The sequence below is a fragment of the Pecten maximus genome, chromosome 17, assembly GCF_902652985.1.
Source record: "Pecten maximus chromosome 17, xPecMax1.1, whole genome shotgun sequence".
Classification (NCBI taxonomy): domain Eukaryota; kingdom Metazoa; phylum Mollusca; class Bivalvia; order Pectinida; family Pectinidae; genus Pecten; species Pecten maximus.
The window spans coordinates 5,870,456-5,890,000 of NC_047031.1; the positions used below are offsets into that span (position 1 = coordinate 5,870,456).

Below are 19,545 nucleotides of genomic sequence, written 5' to 3' on the forward strand. Positions count from 1 at the left end.
CACCTATCCATTTCCTTACCTCCATGTCAAGGTCAGGTTTGATGAGTCGAAAGTCGTCATCCTCAGAAGAGGTTTGATGTGTCTCTTTGACCGCACAGACACACAACGTCTTGAAATAACAGCCCTCCATTGTTTTCTTATCGTATTCGTCGAAGTCTATACGCATCTTCTTGGAAACCTCTGTGGAAACGTAGTTTTACAATACTAAAACATGATACGTACATCTCCGACAAAGGGTAATTATGGTCTATTGAAAACAAGAATAGGTTGTTGTGGACACCGAAGAATTTTTATAGAACACCGACGAGTAACAAACTTTATAAGTTTAAGTTGTTGATAAAGGCCCACTGTTCCTCTTGTTCAATATTTACTTCACTTTCATTTAACAATTAAACGCTTGGTAGATTGTATTTATTGGCAAGATCAATGCAATCTGGGTGACAGATAAATAGAAGGAAGCCCTAACGGGCGTCATTCTATATATCTGTCACCCAGATTGCATTGATATTGAAAATAAATACAATCTGACAAGCGTTTAATTGTTATATTTACATTAAGATACGTTAAACTGCACTTTCTCTTTGATAAATCTGGGGTTTAAGTTCAGCTATTCCCCTGTTTGTTCGATTGAAAGAACGGCACATGTGAAATCGATTTCATTGTAGTGCTTGGTTTGCATTCAAATTGATGTGTAATACAAAGCTTCGGCGTGACTATGATCAACAAAGCACCAAAATGACGTCATAAAATTACGCGATTGTTCTAAGTTGAAATCCTTGCTAGGTTTGATTCACCCGCAACGCATTGCCAAACATTTTTTTTTACACTGGCGGCAGTGACGTCATTTGATCTTGGCTGCATTTATACGCTGATCAATACCATCTTGTTTAACACAGGAGAAATATGAGACTGTCAGACAGAATGTAAATATTATTCAATAGATTGTATGCGAGGCTGTATACATGTACATTCTAAGTATCTTATGTCAGTGTTGCCTTGTATTATTTAATATAGTCAGGTTGTGTTTCCTAAAATTACAGATGGATATCAAAATAATGCGGTAACCGTATTCATTGATTAAACAATACCTTAACTGTGTTATAAAACATTCTCGTGTTTATTCTAGCATTTTGTGAATAATAGTTTAATAGTGATGTGTCTTACGTGTATATTACACATTTCATACTGTTTGCTTGTGTGTGTATAAACTATCATTATAACTATACTAAAAAATGCAAACTTTATTTATTTTACAGCAATTGCAAAATAAGTTATATCAGCTTATATGAATCACGGTTGTTGACCTGAATTGAAATGTTCGAGTAGTCTTACTGTTGGGGAAAACTGGAGGACCCGGGGAGGACCCACGTGGTCGGGCAAGTGACCCAATACATTTGCATGTTTGATCAAGGAATCAAACCCCAGCCGCCTATATGAAAAGCAAGTGTGTTACCACTTTGACACCCGACCTCTCATTATATTTAAGTGATAAGAGTGTATACATACTCTGTGCTGGGTTGAGGGTTATGTTGATCTTCTCAGATCTAATCTTGTGAGCAAACACTCCAGTCGAGTAGTAACTCTGTAGACTCCAGGTCCCACTCACTGTACGCTCCTCCTTGGACAAATTCTCAAAGTCAACATCAACTTCAATGTCGTCTCCATAGTTACCCTGTTTTCTGTCCACAACCTTCACTGAAACATCCTATCATACACAATGTAGGTAGTTATTACTTATTCCAACGTATTAAAATGATATCAATACTCAATTTGAGAAAAAAACAATTAATGGACACCACCCACATATACTAAAAGCCTCCGTAGGAGACAATATAAGGTCATGGATATCCTCAACTTGACTTTAGTCAGGGGAGATAACCTTAGATCATAGACATCCTCCGGAGTGGAGATAAGATCATCATTTATTCACTTGACCTTGTCAGGGGAGATAATATTTGTAATAGACATCCTCCACTAGACAATTATCAGAGGAGATAACCACAGGTTACGGAATCCTCCACGGAGGCGATGATATCAGGTCTAGAGGTTAACCAGGTCATGGGCATCATCTACTGGACATTTGTCAGGGGTGATAACCTCACATCACGGGTACACTCTACTTGACCATTGTCAGGGGAGATAACCTCAGGTTATGGATACCTTCCCCTGGACCATGATCAGGGGAGTTAATCCCGGACAATGGACATTCTCAACTGTATCAATGTCAGGGGAGATACTTTCAGATTTATACATATCTCGATCATGGTTGGATGTGACATAACCTTACAACTGGTATATCATACCTGACTTTCCTCCAGGGGTTGATCATAGAGACCTGCCAAGATTCCTCCAAAATTAGCTTTAAATACTGCAGCTCTCTCAGCGCCGGTACCTGTACTCAAGAAATCATTAAATCAATGAATGAAGTAATGAAATACGGAAGGAAGAAATGAATAATTAAACAAATAAGTAAATGAATACATAGAAATGAACGAATGAGTAAAACAATAAATTAACAATAAGAGAATTCACAAGAAAGGTAATCAAAGCGTTTTACCAATTTTGTTTGTAAAAGTTTCATTTCATGATGCTATGATTTTGTTTGTCCTAGCCAAGGACTATTTCTTTGAATATTGAGGTTTGCCATGTAAACATTGTGCGGTAAATGTCAATACATTTATGTGAGTATATATAATGAATGTAAAATTCCATAAATTCACTTCACCATTATGATATTTTGACCCCAAGTTCATTTCACCATGCGTCAAAATGCCATGCCCCACCGGTGTTTAATCCTTATTATCATAAAGGGGGAAAGATCTAACAAGATTTTTTGTGGACAGGGGGATATAAATTGCTGGCAGGTGCTTATTTGTGGGCATGACCTTATTTGTGGGCATGACCTTATTTGTGGATATGGGCTTATTTGTGGATATGGGCTTATTTGTGGACATTGGCTTATTTGTAGGGAAGGGGTTTATTTGTGGATATCAATTTCATATGCTGAATTTGGTTCACAAATAAGGTGTCCACAAGCTTTAATACCAATCTTTAAACCATGGGAGGGGGCTTATTTGAGAAAACATTTTCGCGACTTATTGATGATGAATGTGACAATACCTTCCGAGTACTTATACTGGCCAGTGATGTTATCCCAGCGTTTGTCCCAACATGGGGACTTTCTCGACATCTCCACGGGGCCCAAGCACCTCGGTCTAAAGGTACTTAGGTACTGGCCAACACTGTCAACACAAATACTATAATGTAAGGATTTAAATATGTTTCGTTGTCGACAATATATATAATGAATGTCCCAATATGTATAAAATGACAAATGATATAGAAATTTATCTCATTGACACTAAGAAATGACACCCATGATATGGAAATATATCTAATTAACACTACCAAATAACATCCACGGTATGGAAATATATCTAACTAACACCAACAAATGACATCCATGGTATCGAAATAAATCTAATTAACACCAACGAATGACGTCCATGGTATAGGAATATATCTCATTAACACCGAGAAATGACATCCATGGTATAAGAATATATCTCATTAACACCGAGAAATGACATCCATGGTATAGGAATATATCTCATTAACACCGGGAAATGACATCCATGGTATAGGAATATATCTCATTAACACAGAGAAATGACATCCATGGTATAGGAATATATCTAATTAACACCGAGAAATGACATCCATGGTATCGAAATATATCTAATTAACACCAACGAATGGCGTCCATGGTATAGGAATATATCTAATTAACACCAACGAATGGCGTCCATGGTATAGAAATATATCTCATTAACACCGCGAAATGACATCCATGGTATAGGAATATATCTCATTAACACCGAGAAATGACAATAATGAATAACAAGAGGTCTAAAAAGACCCCTTTAAAGATAAATATATATCTGATTAAATTCCAAATCAAACATGAACATTTAGTAATATCATTCTCTACATTATCGTCAGACCAATAATTACATAACAAATATAATGCCGAATTAAGAAAGGATTTCATCGGGACTCATATAACTATTTACTCACTTCAAATTAAAAATATGAAAAGGGTAGGTCTACCTTTTGCAGATAAGTAAAAGCAAAATGCATGTAACTTTTGGTATTAAAAAAATAATTCACCAGAAAGAAAAGTGTGAGTGAAATTAACACATGTTGGCTTTGAAAACAAATTTCCATATTAAGTTCACCTGGTCAATCTTAATGCTTGTCCATTCTTCCGACTTTCAGAAATGTTAAAGTAACGAAAATAGTCAGCAGTTTATACATGGTTGCCGCATTGATTAATTTTATATTCCATTTTACTCTTTTTGGAGAAAATCAACTTTTTTCAATTTTTTTTTTCTGTTGAATATCGTACTTGCTTCATAAACACAATTGTGTTTCTTAAAAAAAAAAAAATCCTCGAATATTTTATGGAAATTTCCCCCTTTACATGGTTTTATGAAGCACAACTCTTTTGTATTCTGCAAGTACGAGTACGGTTATTATCAAGTGGAATAAAAGTATTCATATCACATTTATATAAAGATATTGTACAAGGTAGGACAATTTTCGGTTATTTGTAAAACAAGTTATATACATATAAACTTAAATCAATCACTGTTGCTGGCCTGGAGGGAACTCAATGGAGAGAGTTTAAATGCACTAGGAGTTCATTTAACAGACCTACGTTAACATTGTGAAGAAGTATCGCATACTATGCATGTCAACTATGGGAATCAAACCCCGTCCAACTATACGATAAGTATATGTGTTAGCTGTTCCGTTAGAGGTCTAGATTAACAACCTTTGGCTTTTGACATTCATTTTCTTGATGGTACCGTCCTCCATTTTCCAGTACACTTTGTCAGCGTTGACCTCCGCGAATATAAAACGTCCGTCGTAAGGCACAGTGACGTCCCCTTTTTTGATGGCCAGTAGAGGGCAGGGTCCACAGCAGAAAAGACCTGGAATGACAATTAATTATAACTCATCCTGGACATTGAGACTATTAGTGGGAATACTGTTTTTGTCTAAAGGATTAAGATAATCCATCAAGTCTAAATAAAACAGATTATTAGCAAATTATAATTGTAGCATGTAAGCCATCTTCACCTTCAATCCCCGAACCTGTGGAATATGTCACAGCCACCTTATTGACAAAACAAAAATACGTTTGGTCGTTTGATTCTCCGATGACGATCACTACTACGTAAAACTAATCTTAAACTCGCCATAATGTCAAATTCATTAATTTAGTTGTAGCTCATCCTCTCTATACCATTTTAATCTGCAAATAAACACCCTTCTTCACTTTACAGAATCATGCCATCAATTTAAAGATAATTAACAAAAAAGTCCTCCCTGAAAACGAATTTTACACTAGGAATGTGATTTATTTTAGGTTACATATGTAACTAAACTTTTACACTAGAGAACTGACAGGCCTAATTGTATATAGACATGGTACCTAATGTTAACACTGCGGAGGGGACTTATTTGAAGATAAACATGGTACTATTCTTTTTCACTTTGGACATGATTTATTTGAGATCAATATGGTTATAAACAACTCTAATCTTTAACACTCGGGAGGGGACTTATTTGAGGACAAACATGGCACTATACTTTTATCCCGAGGAGAGGACTTATTTGAATATAGATATGGTACTAAACTTTAATACTCGGGATGGGACTTATTGGAGGATAAATGTGGTACTAAACTGTTAAACTAGGGGAGGGGGCTTATTTGAAGTCAAATACGATACTAAACTTTTATCCCGAGGAGAGGACTTTTTTGAGGATAAATATGGCACTAAACTTTTATCTCGAGGAGAGGATTTTTTTAAGGATAAACATGGTACTAAACCTTTGTCCCGAAGAGACGACTTATATGAGGAAAAACATGGTACTAAACTTTTACACAAGGGAAGAGGCTTATTTCAGAATGAATACAATTCTTAACTTTTAAGCGAGAGGAGGGGCTTATTTGATAATTTGATAATAAGAACGGTACATTACCATCACTTGTCTCCTGGGGCGTCGCGTCACAAGCCTGCCAGCCTCCGTAATCCTGGTCTTTGAGGTCTGGACGTGCCATCCACACATCATTCCACACGTGGAAATTCCTGGAAGAAAAAGACGTTGTAAATCAACTCTCTCTGTCATCAAAGATCAATAGTCATTTACGAAAGGAAAGGAAAAATGTCCAGACTGGGACTCGAACCTTGGACCACTAAACTCCAGATGAATACTTTAACAATATGAGCTACAATGCCTTGTCCTGGGTTCGTGAAGACCAGTCCACTTTCGCTACACATATTTACATAAATTTGGTTGTCCTTTGATCCAAAGACATGTAGGTTCAGAAAAACTTGCAGTTCATTGTATGATTATGTAAGGTCACTAATGTTAGACTTCTAGAATTGAAGGCTTTTATCTGTTTCATTAACATAGACACATGAAATAGTATTTAGGATCATTTTTCTTTTTTTTAATAGAAAGGTACATGTCGTGTGCTATATTATAAGGCATTAATTAAGATCGTTCAATCATTTTATATGACACGAGCCTTCAGGTAATATGTCAAAATATTTCACTCTACTGGTTTAACATATTATGAAGAGTAATATAATCTTACATTTGTCTGTCCGTGGTAAGGGATATCTCAACCCGAGTGTAAGATTTTGGCTAGTCAGCACGAGACCTGCCGATCAGCCAAACTCTTACACGAAGGTTGAGAAAGCCCTGTTTATGGTACAGACCCATCATTGATAAATTTTCACACATACATTTTTAAAAAAACGTAAACAATTGTATAGTGTTTTCTTTGCACTATCATCAATGTCCTTGAAATGTAAGTCAGAATTGATGACGTCAATTTGCGACGTGGTAACTCTACATTAAATGATGACGTTACAGTATTGTGTGTGGCGTCAGAACGCGTGTGAGCTGTCGTTTCCTTACCCCGGTTAAAGACAAAGTTCTCTTTCCCCTAAAACTAAGAATCAACTGTGAAGTATGGGAAAAAAATTCTCTAAAGGAGGTTATATTATGTTTTTGATTACAGCAAAGATTGACAGAAAAAAAGTAATGCTTTAAGTTTTATTCCTAATTTCCTAGTATAGCGTAATCAGAAACCTTGGCCAGCGAAGTTGATGTCATCAGACCACGAACGTAGCGAAGCAAATGTTAATCAAATTTAACCTTTGCTATCTCTGCTGGGGGATCCAAGCCATTATCTCTGGAAACTAGTTTGTATAGCAGAGAAATTTACGTTTGAAAATATTATTGAAACTTTTCATCTTTTAATTGTTGATTGATATTCTTCTTCATAACTATACACCCATTCCGGTCAATAGACAGTAATTAAAATTTGTGTGGTTTATTTAAGAATGAGATTGACATTTATATACGATTATGTGCGAGTTTGCAAATAAGAAAACTATATGTCATAGGATGTGTGTAAATGTGCGAGTATGCAAATAAGATATATGATTATATGATTGTGTGAGTATGCAGCAAGATATATACATCTCATACATGACTTATGCATATATATCCGGTTATAGAAATAAAAAAACCTATATTATAGGATGTGTGTAAAAGGATGTGAATAATACATATGTTCCAATTTCCTATAATGATTGAATATGGTTGCGCGTCAGCATATAGGATATATAAATACGGCTTGTGTATGATTGTGCGAGAATGTAAAGTTGTAATTGTCTTTTATGTACTTTGCGAAAAAAAAACCTGTATGAAAAGATAATTATAAACAAAGTTTCTCTACCTGAGAAATATAATGCGCCAATCATTTACAGGAGGTTACATACACACATATATATATAGGTAACATATATAGGTACTGTACCATACAGAGTCACCGTTGTACTCCTCCATAGGATTACCCTCCTCATCGAAGTGGTAGTCTATGGTGATGGACACGTCTGTATCGTGGGCGGATGCAAAGTTTGTGACACTCCTGGCTGGTAAACCAAGAGCCCGACAACCTATAGAAAAAAAAATCTCAAATCAATCGGCTAGCATTTCCATTAACACATTTATTTGCAAATTAACTAAATTGACTTATGACAGTGACATATTTCTTATTTTACTACATATTATTTATATGGCAATCAAATTTTATAAATGGACTCTTTTCTGTTTTCTGTATGAGTCAATCGAATGCGACGTTGCAAATAACAGCTTATCTTTTTAAGTTATAGGATTATAATGTAACTTTGTAAGACATAGGAAATGCTTGAAACAAGCAAGATTGATTTTTCCATTCTATTGACCTTCCTGTATGTAATGAATTATGGAAATTACAGACATTTATGGGTGATACCCGGTGGTATAAACTGACCCCAAGATAGACAACTTGACCAGTCATTGCTAATAGGAATTTAACTCAATGTTTTATTTACAAATCATCAGGAGTATACTGAAGCTTAACGTTCAAGGACTAAGCCCAATTACAGAAATATATATTCTCCTCCAAAACCACCACTAACATTAATGTATAAACTGACCCTACTTTGCACAACTTGACCATTAGTGCCAGGAACTCACATGTGGTCAGTACTCCAGAGAATACCCAACACTGGCCAAACTCGACCGGTGACTTAGTTTCATAGTACTTCTCCAGAATGGCCTGACTCCCTGTCCAGGCCGTCGGCTTGGTCCCTCCCTCGTAGTCACCTGACCAGTTACCTGTCAGGATTCCGTTCTCATCTGACGAGTTTACCTGTAGAAAATAATAATAACGTGTCAGAAGGAAAAGGGAAGAACACAATCCTGCTGCCAGTGATCCGACAGGAATCCAACCTGGAAGTCAGAAATGATAACCCATTACATGTACTCTATGTCTCTTAAGTGAGAATCGGGTCGCACGCAACACTGTACAAGCTAATATGACCAGCTTCTTTTACACTACAGTGTACTTTGTTTTTTCTACGATTTTACAAATCTCTTCTGAGACTCCCACTGTGGGATTTCATCTCATGCCTGGCAATGTGAAGTTTCAACCGGGAAAAACATAAATATTCTTGCTGAGTTTCCTGACAACAATCGGTCCAGGTCACTGACATGGTCCTCCCCGGCTTTACCAACTGAGACAAAGAAACATGCTCTGTCAGCTGATTGACAGATATCTATTTAACACTATATCTACAAATCACATCGACCCACTACGTCAGCTCAGTTGTAGAGACCATATTTTACACTATGTTTCTATACATTAGTTAAGCCACTCCATCCTGTTTAATTTACAGTGCGCGCACCCCCCCCCCCCCCCCCCCCCCCTGTTCTTCTTGCGATCTTCCAAAACTCACCTGAAAAATCCCAATACCACAACTATGAGATTGCGTTGTGTTCTATTGCGAATTAACATGAGAAACCTAATTCCTGCAGAATGCCCCGACAAAACAAAATCTATTAAACCCCAGTGGGATAATTTCCAGCTCTACTTCTTCAGAGAAAGAAGCATGTTAAACGATCCATGACATGATTGACATCATTTAACACTATATGCACTAGCCAATGACCAACTGTTTCTTTTACATATCCCATCCTATTTTTCTGGAGATTACGAAAACTCTCACCTGAACATTTCATTACCATAACTACGAACATTCCATTATGAGTACCAATGTGAAATACACACTCAACATGAATTTAAATCCTGGTGAAAACCAACATGCTCCATCAGATGGGAGAAAAAAGACCATATTTAAGATTATGTACAAGTCACACAGACCAACTCCGTCAGCTGAGTGACAGAGACCATATTTAACATTATGTACAAGTCACACAGACCAACTCCGTCAGCTGAGTGACAGAGACCATATTTAACACATGGAACAAACACGTTGACTTGTTCATTTAATATTTAGCGCCATCATATATATATATTTTTCTAAATAGTGTTGTTATTTATTGAAGATGGAATAACTTACCAGGGCAGTGAGCTTACGAACAACCTTCATAGGGTCACCTCGACTGGACGCTGGGAATCCTTTCTTATCCAAAAGGTCAAAGACACAGTCCAACACAGGGTCTTCAAACTACAATAAACCAAAAACTATTACAACACAGGGTCATCATAATATAATGAACAAATTATATTGCGAAATTCAAAAGAGAATTATACTCACTAACATTTGTTCTATTAAAATCATTGTATGCACAATCATCTCGACTGTCCATTAAACTAGCACGTGTGCATCAATCCAAAATTTCAAAACCTTTCCTTACCATTTCCTGTTCTAAGCACCAAAATCACCAAACGTACAAATTGGATTCAAAATTCAAAAGTCGCCCTCCTTTTCACCTTGACATGAACTCCATGGTAAACAAATCCGAAATTTAACTCCGGAACCAATATTAGATGTAGGGTATTTCTAACTTTAAAGCTGTCTTCATATACACAATATCATCAACATACCTGTGCAAAGCTCCATGGTCGTCCGTAGATGTTCTTACAGTTCCCAACGAAGATTTTGCCAATGTCATTCAAGACATACTCCTCGAGTAGTTTATCGTCATGGAGATATACCTGGTCATCTGTGTCAAAGAATGAAATAAAATAAGACTGGAAATCAATGGGATCATGACGAAACATTAAAAACGGTAAATCGAGTCTATTACCATCTCGGATATTATAATAGATAAATATTATATTGCGATTGTTTAGAGGAACACGGACGTATCTCCAACATTTGAGTGCTTAGACGTAAAGGGTCGTATTTCAAATTTATCAATTTTTAGATTTTGATAAATTACAATTACGACTGAGGTTTTCCTATAGAATCTGTACTTTAAATCAATGACAATTGTCTAATTCTGTTAAACCGCATAGTATTTAACAAAATTAAACCATTTCAATTGATATAATGTACAAATTCTATAAGAAATTCGCACACGTAGTTGTAATTTATAAAAATCTAAAAATAGATAAATTTTAGATACGACCCTTTACTTCTAGGCACCTGGTTATACAACTTCTTTCATAGGCCATTTTATAGCAAAAACTATATAAAAAAACTATACAAAAAATATATATCAAGCCCAAAGATCTTGGAGCCTTCGATTGAATTGTCTTGATTAGTTTTATGTAAGATTGATCTTTGCTCAACTTTCCCCCTATTTTCCTCTTAATCATTCTAACCAATCACAAACTTCAGCTGACAAAATCTAAGATGGCAACTTGTAAGCCATTTTTTTGCGTTTTGCTGATTAGACCTACAAAATTAGATTGGCAAAAAATCGACCTAGCTGAACCTACATATGATTTGAAAAAAGACAACTTCTTTCTAAAGCAAAAACCTGTCTATAAAGTCCACTTATATAGAAAAACTCTGTCTATAAAGGTCATCATTATAACAACTACTTGTCTATAAAGGTCATCATTATAACAATTACTTGTCTATAAAGGTCAAGGTCATCATTATAACAATTACTTGTCTATAAAGGTCATCATTATAACAATTACTTGTCTATAAAGGTCATCATTATAACAATTACTTGTCTATAAAGGTCATCATTATAACAATTACTTGTCTATAAAGGGCATCATTATAACAACTACTTGTCTATAAAGGTCATCATTATAACAATTACTTGTCTATAAAGGGCATCATTATAACAACTACTTGTCTATAAAGGTCATCATTATAAAATTACTTGTCTATAAAGGTCATCATTATAACAATTACTTGTCTATAAAGGTCATCATTATATCAATTACTTGTCTATAAAGGTCATCATTATATCAATTACTTGTCTATAAAGGTCATCATTATAACAATTACTTGTCTATAAAGGTCATCATTATAACAACTACTTGTCTATAAAGGTCATCATTATAACAATTACTTGTCTATAAAGGTCATCATTATAACAATTACTTGTCTATAAAGGTCATCATTATAACAACTACTTGTCTATAAAGGTCATCATTATAACAATTACTTGTCTATAAAGGTCATCATTATAACAATTACTTGTCTATAAAGGTCATCACTATAACAATTACTTGTCTATAAAGGTCATCATTATAACAATTACTTGTCTATAAAGGTCATCATTATAACAATTACTTGTCTATAAAGGTCATCGTTATAACAATTACTTGTCTATAAAGGTCATCATTATAACAATTACTTGTCTATAAAGGTCAAGGTCATCATTATAACAATTACTTTTCTATAAAGGTCATCATTATAACAACTACTTGTCTATAAAGGTCATCATTATAACAACTACTTGTCTATAAAGGTCATCATTATAACAATTACTTGTCTATAAAGGTCAAGGTCATCATTATAACAATTACTTTTCTATAAAGGTCATCATTATAACAATTACTTGTCTATAAAGGTCATCATTATAACAATTACTTGTCTATAAAGGTCATCACTATAACAATTACTTGTCTATAAAGGTCATCATTATAACAATTACTTGTCTATAAAGGTCATCATTATAACAATTACTTTTCTATAAAGGTCATCATTATAACAACTACTTGTCTATAAAGGTCATCATTATAACAATTACTTGTCTATAAAGGGCATCATTATAACAACTACTTGTCTATAAAGGGCATCATTATAACAATTACTTGTCTATAAAGGTCATCATTATAACAATTACTTGTCTACAAAGGTCATCATTATAACAACTACTTGTCTATAAAGGTCATTCCTACTAAAGACCTGTCTAATGATGTCCCTCTCTTTTGTTTTTCAACAGGTTTGACGGTACATACCTTTACACCAGGGGTTAAACAGGATGTAGATCGGTTTTGGATGGCTGTGAACTTTAGAAATGGATCCTCTCTCTCCCCCCTTCATCACAGCTCTGACCTTGACATTCCAGCGACCTATTGGACAAGCTGGCGGGGTCATGACCTCTAGTTGCAGGTCATTGTCGGATCTCTTGACTAACTTGGCTCCCCACTGTTTGGACAGGTCAGCATCTGATAGGTTCATCTCCACAAGAGTTCCCTTGGTAGGTTGGGGCTTGTCACCTATAGTAGATATTAATTGATAATTAGTCAATTTACTTTAGACTTAATACACTGGGTATTAATTGATAATTAGTCAATTTACTTTAGACTTACTACACTGGGTATTAATCGATAATTAGTCAATTTACTTTAGACTTACTACACTGGGTATTAATCGATAATTAGTCAATTTACTTTAGATTTACTACACTGGGTATTAATCGATAATTAGTCAATTTACTTTACGTTTAAGATCTCAGCTTTAGCTTCTTGTTTTGTTTTCAGTCATATCAGTTTCTAGGTTTACCAACATTATAGCCGTCTATCCCCTGACTAAACTATTGTATACTCCATTCACTTATCCATTCGATATTATCGCTAAGAAATGTCGGAGTATCTGAAACTGTAATATTAATTTTCAATATGATATATTTCTATAGATCTACTGTATATGTAAAGTAATTATGTAAATGCTGTCCATCTTAGTGTTGTTTATGTATTAAGGATTTTAAATAATATGATGTAATCTTTTTGCATGCTTATGAACCGTAACATTGAAAATCGAACATTGAAGTTCTGACTGACTACACTCGGTATTCATCGAAAATAAGTCATTTAACTTCTGACTGAATTCACTGAATTTTCCATGGTTTTACTTTAACATAGAGCTATTGAGATTTATGGCAGACTTGCGAAAGGATTCAATGGTTATTATAACAGATCAATTTATATAAACCTACATTAAAACTATACCTTTAAACATCATGTGCTACTGGTATCTAATGCAGTATATTTACTATATTTTAACAGACTTATACAAAGACCTGTCACCCAGTCTTACGCTCGATCGAGTTAAAGAGAAGATCTCTTTAGTGAGTGGGTTATTGCAGGGTAACATATTAAACAAACCTGCCATTTAGGAGAAAACAACATTTAAATCTAAACCAACAGCGGCCGTTAGTCTTTTCACTTAGTTACGTGTTAACTTTGTTTATAATCATTATTTTGCTTCCTTCGGACTTTTACCACGGAAATGATAATTACCCGTTTGAAAGATAATCTTCAGCTCATCCCTTTTCCGGGTCATAAGGCCGGTCACAGGTAATGGTCATCTGAAATGGCTGACCTCTGCGGACGACGAGGGACGCATCCTTGTCTGCCCGTTTGTCGGTGAGCTCATACATAACGGTGTGGTGGGTAAAGGTGTCATCGTACACATTGAACTTGACGTCATTAACAACGATGAGACCTCTTCTCTCCTCAGGAGAGTCTGAAATGAAATTATCATCGTACATGTTAAACTTCATACCAGCAATGACAATCATATCTATTCTCTCATCAGGGGATTCTGAAATAGAATTTTCATCGTACATGCTAATCTTTATACTAGTAATGAAAATCATATATCTTCTTTCATCAGGGGATTCTGAAAAAGAATTATAATCGTACATGTTTAAACTTGACACTAACAACAACGATCAGATTCTTTACCTTTCCTGAAGAAGAATGTTTTCATTTCATACATTTGTAATAAGAAGAATGAGTAGCAAAAGCCAAGCTAGGCCTCAAGCTTTACCAACATCTCGTTCTAAGTAGACCTCTTTCGTCTTAGGACTTAGATGGGAAATTCCCGCTAGCATGAGCTAAGTAAGGTGATCGTTTTCTCTCAAATAGTTTACAATGTCTTTGCCCCAAACGAAAACCATATCCTAAATTTTGGCCCGTTCACTTTCTCTCCATAACCTGGGGAGACAGAAACTCTACATTTCGACCCCTTCACTCCATCTCCTTGCGAGACAGACCAATTCAGTCGTTATAGACTCAAGAAATCATTTACAAGGTTAACCTCTATTTCAAATGTTGGGCCCCCATCTCTGGGGAGCCACACCCCGCTTTATACAACATTGGACCCCCTTTATCAAATGATGCTCCAGACCAAAGTTCATTAAAATCTAATTAGTCACTCATGAGTAGTTATGATTTAAAGGGATGACTTCCCCTCTTGGATGATCAGGCCTATCCCTTCTGGGTCAGGGAGACCAATTAACCATTTACACAGAATTGGTTCCCCTTCATTTGCTTCTGAAAAACTTGGTCAAAATTTATTTTGCTTTTCCTGGATGGTACAGATCACCAGAAAAAGTTAATAGATGAAAGACGATGGAAGCCATGACACATAATATCACCAGTCCTTTGAACAAGGTGAGCTAAGAATTGAAACATCAGAATTCGGAAATCATTATAAAATTGCTCACAATTGTAACCATAAAAATGTGCAAGAAAATATTGGCATCCTAAAATAATTGATAATAGAAACAATGTGCAGTTCTATCAGACAGTCTAAAAGGTGAAACATATAAAAAAATCCCAGTATTCTTATTATACTTTGTCAGAAGCTGTTATAAGAATACAATTATAGATTTTTGAGGAGGTTGATACGTTGTTTTATTAACCTAATCAGGAGTCTAAGGTAGATTTCTTTTCACATTAATAAAATCATGTATGTTGTATTGTAATCAATAGGTTTTAACGGTCAGGAAATGCCAAGTTCAATGTATAATTAGGCATTTTGATGATTACAGTAGATCATTATTACAATGTATTACATGACTTTATTAACATGAGAAACAATATTAACCGAGGATGAAGTCTGAGGTTGATAATTGTGCAGGTCATTAAAATAATGTATAGAACTCAAGAAGCTATGTAAATGCTATTAAAATGTTCATACATAAATATGAATACAATAAAATCATTCTCATATTTCCAGAGACATTTCTTGTTGTAATCGTGTTCAAGGTATAGTGTTTGACAATATCAATGGGAATTGAATTAAAATATATTTTTGGAATCACCAAGTGAATTACCTGGTCGATGGCTTTTATACCATGAGAGATTGACATTGATTTTTACATGACGTCATGTGACCTTATTCCAGCCAATCAGAGTTTGTGAATGAGTGTTTCTATAATAATAAATATAATGTAGTACTGCATTAAGTTTTATTATGTATACAACACCTGTGCCCAGCTCTGGTTGGCCGACACCAGGGGGCGTGTTCAGTGGGAACCTGCCTTCGTTCACCATTGTCTCGGTAACAGGGTTCATTGGAAGGACTACCTCCTTCTGTAAGCAGGAACATAAGCTACCCATGTTCACTTCTCAACACCACAGTTTTATACTGACACAATATATTACATCGAAGATTGTTATATGAATATTCAACACTTCAACATTGTAATCAACACTGAGTCAGCCTCGTTATCACCAGCGGATGATTTAAGTATTCTTGTCCGGACAAATTTCCTCTTTACTTCATGAGTCTCCTTTATGAATGGTCCGATATGAATGGACATGAGATGATTGAATTCCTGTCATTTGATTGGTCAGAATTAATAATCAATATCCGATTTTACCAATTAAACTTAATTGTTGATACTCTTCTCAAACTGTTGTCATATCTTCTCCAATCCTGTCGTAACTTGTCCAAAACCCGTATTGAGAAAGTAGGGAGGAATCGCCGAATGACACCACCAAATAGTCCTCCTTGACTTTAATGTTACTCAGCCACGAACAAAGGTTAACGAAACATCTTAACCAGGACTCATAACTGGAGCCTAAACGTGACGTATCCACTCCACTCAGCCTCTCAACAAAACAGATATATATATATATTTAGGCACTTGCTACAGCTGCAGGATTAATGCACTGTTGGCCGAGGTTGCAGAATGCTTAGCTGTATGGGCCGACATCGGTGTATAAACTACACATGATTGGGGATTTCCTGTCGTGTACACCAGGCCTCTTAGTCTGTGTTACACACACATAGTGTCCGTATCACTTTAATTCAACGCGTTTTCTACAGAAATCTGAATATCATATCTTTGTTTAGGTCAAAAGTTAAACATAATATGTTTTAGTGCTAGAGCAATACAAAGATCGAGACCAAGAATTATATCTTTTCACGGGATCTTTACACGATATTTCTACACGGGATCTCTACATGGAATCTCTATCCGGGATCTCAACAAGGGATCTCTACACGGGATGTCTACAAGGGATCTATACACGGGATCTCTACAAGGGATCTCTACACGGGATGTCTACAAGGGATCTCTACACGGGATGTCTACAAGGGATCTCTACACGGGATGTCTACAAGGGATCTCTACATGGAATCTCTACAAGGGATCTCTACACGTGATCTCTACAAGGGATCTCTACACGTGATCTCTACAAGGGATCTCTACAAGGGATCTCTACACGGGATCTCTACATGGGAACTCTTTACGTGATCTCTACACGGGATCTCTACATGGAATCTCTACATGGAATCTCTACACGGGATCTCTACAAGGGATCTCTACACGGGATATCTACACGGAATGTCTACAAGGGATGTCTACACGGAATGTCTACACGGGATCTCTACATGGAATCTCTACACGGGATATCTACATGGAATCTCTACACGGGATGTCTACACGGGATGTCTACACGGGATCTCTACACGGGATCTCTACATGGAATCTCTACATGGAATCTCTACATGGAATCTCTACACGGGATATCTACATGGAATCTCTACACGGGATCTCTACACGGGATCTCTACAAGGGATCTCTACACGGGATCTCTACACGGGATATCTACATGGGATCTCTACACGGGATCTCTACATGGGATCTCTACACGGGATATCTACATGGAATCTCTACATGGAATCTCTACACGGGATATCTACATGGAATCTCTACACGGGATCTCTACAAGGGATCTCTACACGGGATCTCTACAAGGGATCTCTACAAGGGATCTCTACATGGGATCTCTACATGGAATCTCTACACGGGATCTCTACACGGGATGTCTACACGGGATGTCTACACGGGATGTCTACATGGGATCTCTACACGTGATCTCTACACGGGATCTCTACATGGGATCTCTACACGGGATCTCTACACGTGATCTCTACACGGGATCTCTACATGGGATCTCTACACGGGATGTCTACAAGGGATCTCTACAAGGGATCTCTACAAGGGATCTCTACACGGGATCTCTACACGGGATCTCTACAAGGGATCTCTACACGGAATCTCTACACGGGATCTCTACACGGGATCTCTACACGGGATGTCTACACGGGATCTCTACACGGGATCTCTACATGGGATGTCTACATGGGATCTCTACACGGGATCTCTACCCGGGATCTCTACACGGGATCTCTACACGGGATCTCTACAAGGGATCTCTACACGGGATCTCTACACGGGATCTCTACAAGGGATCTCTACACGGGATCTCTACACGGGATCTCTACAAGGGATCTCTACACGGGATGTCTACCCGGGATCTCTACACGGGATCTCTACAAGGGATCTCTACAAGGGATCTCTACACGGGATGTCTACACGGGATGTCTACACGGGATCTCTACAAGGGATCTCTACACGGGATGTCTACACGGGATGTCTACAAGGGATCTCTACACGGGATGTCTACAAGGGATCTCTACATGGAATCTCTACAAGGGATCTCTACACGGGATCTCTACACGGGATCTCTACAAGGGATCTCTACACGGAATCTCTACACGGGATCTCTACACGGGATGTCTACACGGGATCTATACACGGGATCTCTACACGGGATCTCTACATGGGATCTCTACCCGGGATCTCTACACGGGATGTCTACATGGGATGTCTACATGGGATCTCTACACGGGATCTCTACCCGGGGGATCTCTACACGGGATCTATACACGGGATGTCTACACGGGATGTCTACACGGGATGTCTACACGGGATGTCTACACGGGATCTATACACGGGATCTCTACACGGGATCTCTACACGGAATGTCTACACGGGATCTATACACGGGATCTCTACACGGGATCTCTACACGGGATCTCTACACGGGATGTCTACACGGGATATCTACATGGGATGTCTACATGGGATCTCTACACGGGATCTCTACAGGAGATCTCTACACGGGATCTCTACACGGGATGTCTACACGGGATCTCTACATGGGATCTCTACATGGGATCTCTACATGGGATCTCTACACGGGATCTCTACACGGGATCTCTACACGGGATCTCTACAAGGGATCTCTACACGGGATGTCTACACGGGATGTCTACATGGGATGTCTACATGGGATCTCTACACGGGATCTCTACCCGGGATCTCTACATGGGATCTCTACACGGGATCTCTACAAGGGATCTCTACACGGGATCTCTACACGGGATCTCTACAAGGGATCTCTACACGGGATCTCTACACGGGATCTCTACACGGGATGTCTACACGGGATCTCTACATGGGATCTCTACACGGGATCTCTACACGGAATCTCTACACGGGATCTCTACACGGGATCCCTACATGGGATCTCTACACGGAATGACTACACGGGATCTCTACACGGGATGTCTACACGGGATCTCTACATGGAATCTCTACACGGGATCTCTACAC

General features: G+C 37.2%; 2 protein-coding genes across 4 annotated transcripts in view; one reads left to right on the top strand and one right to left on the bottom strand.

Moving 5' to 3' along the window:
• The window catches only part of LOC117315989 (nephrin-like), a 402,896-nt gene that overhangs the window by 146,051 nt on the left and 237,300 nt on the right, over positions 1-19,545 (top strand). The gene's annotated exons all lie outside the window — the stretch shown is intronic.
• Positions 1-19,545, bottom strand: part of LOC117315991 (hemocyte protein-glutamine gamma-glutamyltransferase-like) — a 48,475-nt gene that overhangs the window by 11,537 nt on the left and 17,393 nt on the right. Inside the window, exons 1-13 of one of the 2 annotated variants that reach the window (XM_033870473.1) lie at positions 16,063-16,696; positions 14,087-14,312; positions 12,803-13,063; positions 10,478-10,596; positions 9,990-10,097; positions 8,605-8,779; positions 7,904-8,042; positions 6,052-6,158; positions 4,838-4,997; positions 3,121-3,242; positions 2,304-2,392; positions 1,507-1,705; positions 20-180 (exon numbers count right to left, since the gene is read on the bottom strand). In XM_033870473.1, coding sequence (XP_033726364.1) covers positions 20-180; positions 1,507-1,705; positions 2,304-2,392; positions 3,121-3,242; positions 4,838-4,997; positions 6,052-6,158; positions 7,904-8,042; positions 8,605-8,779; positions 9,990-10,097; positions 10,478-10,596; positions 12,803-13,063; positions 14,087-14,129 — 1,683 coding nt within the window. In that variant the 5' untranslated portion in view covers positions 14,130-14,312; positions 16,063-16,696. Of the gene's footprint in view, positions 1-19; positions 181-1,506; positions 1,706-2,303; positions 2,393-3,120; positions 3,243-4,837; positions 4,998-6,051; positions 6,159-7,903; positions 8,043-8,604; positions 8,780-9,989; positions 10,098-10,477; positions 10,597-12,802; positions 13,064-14,086; positions 14,313-16,062; positions 16,697-19,545 lie in introns of those variants that run through there. The other variant, XM_033870474.1, reaches the window with a different exon arrangement.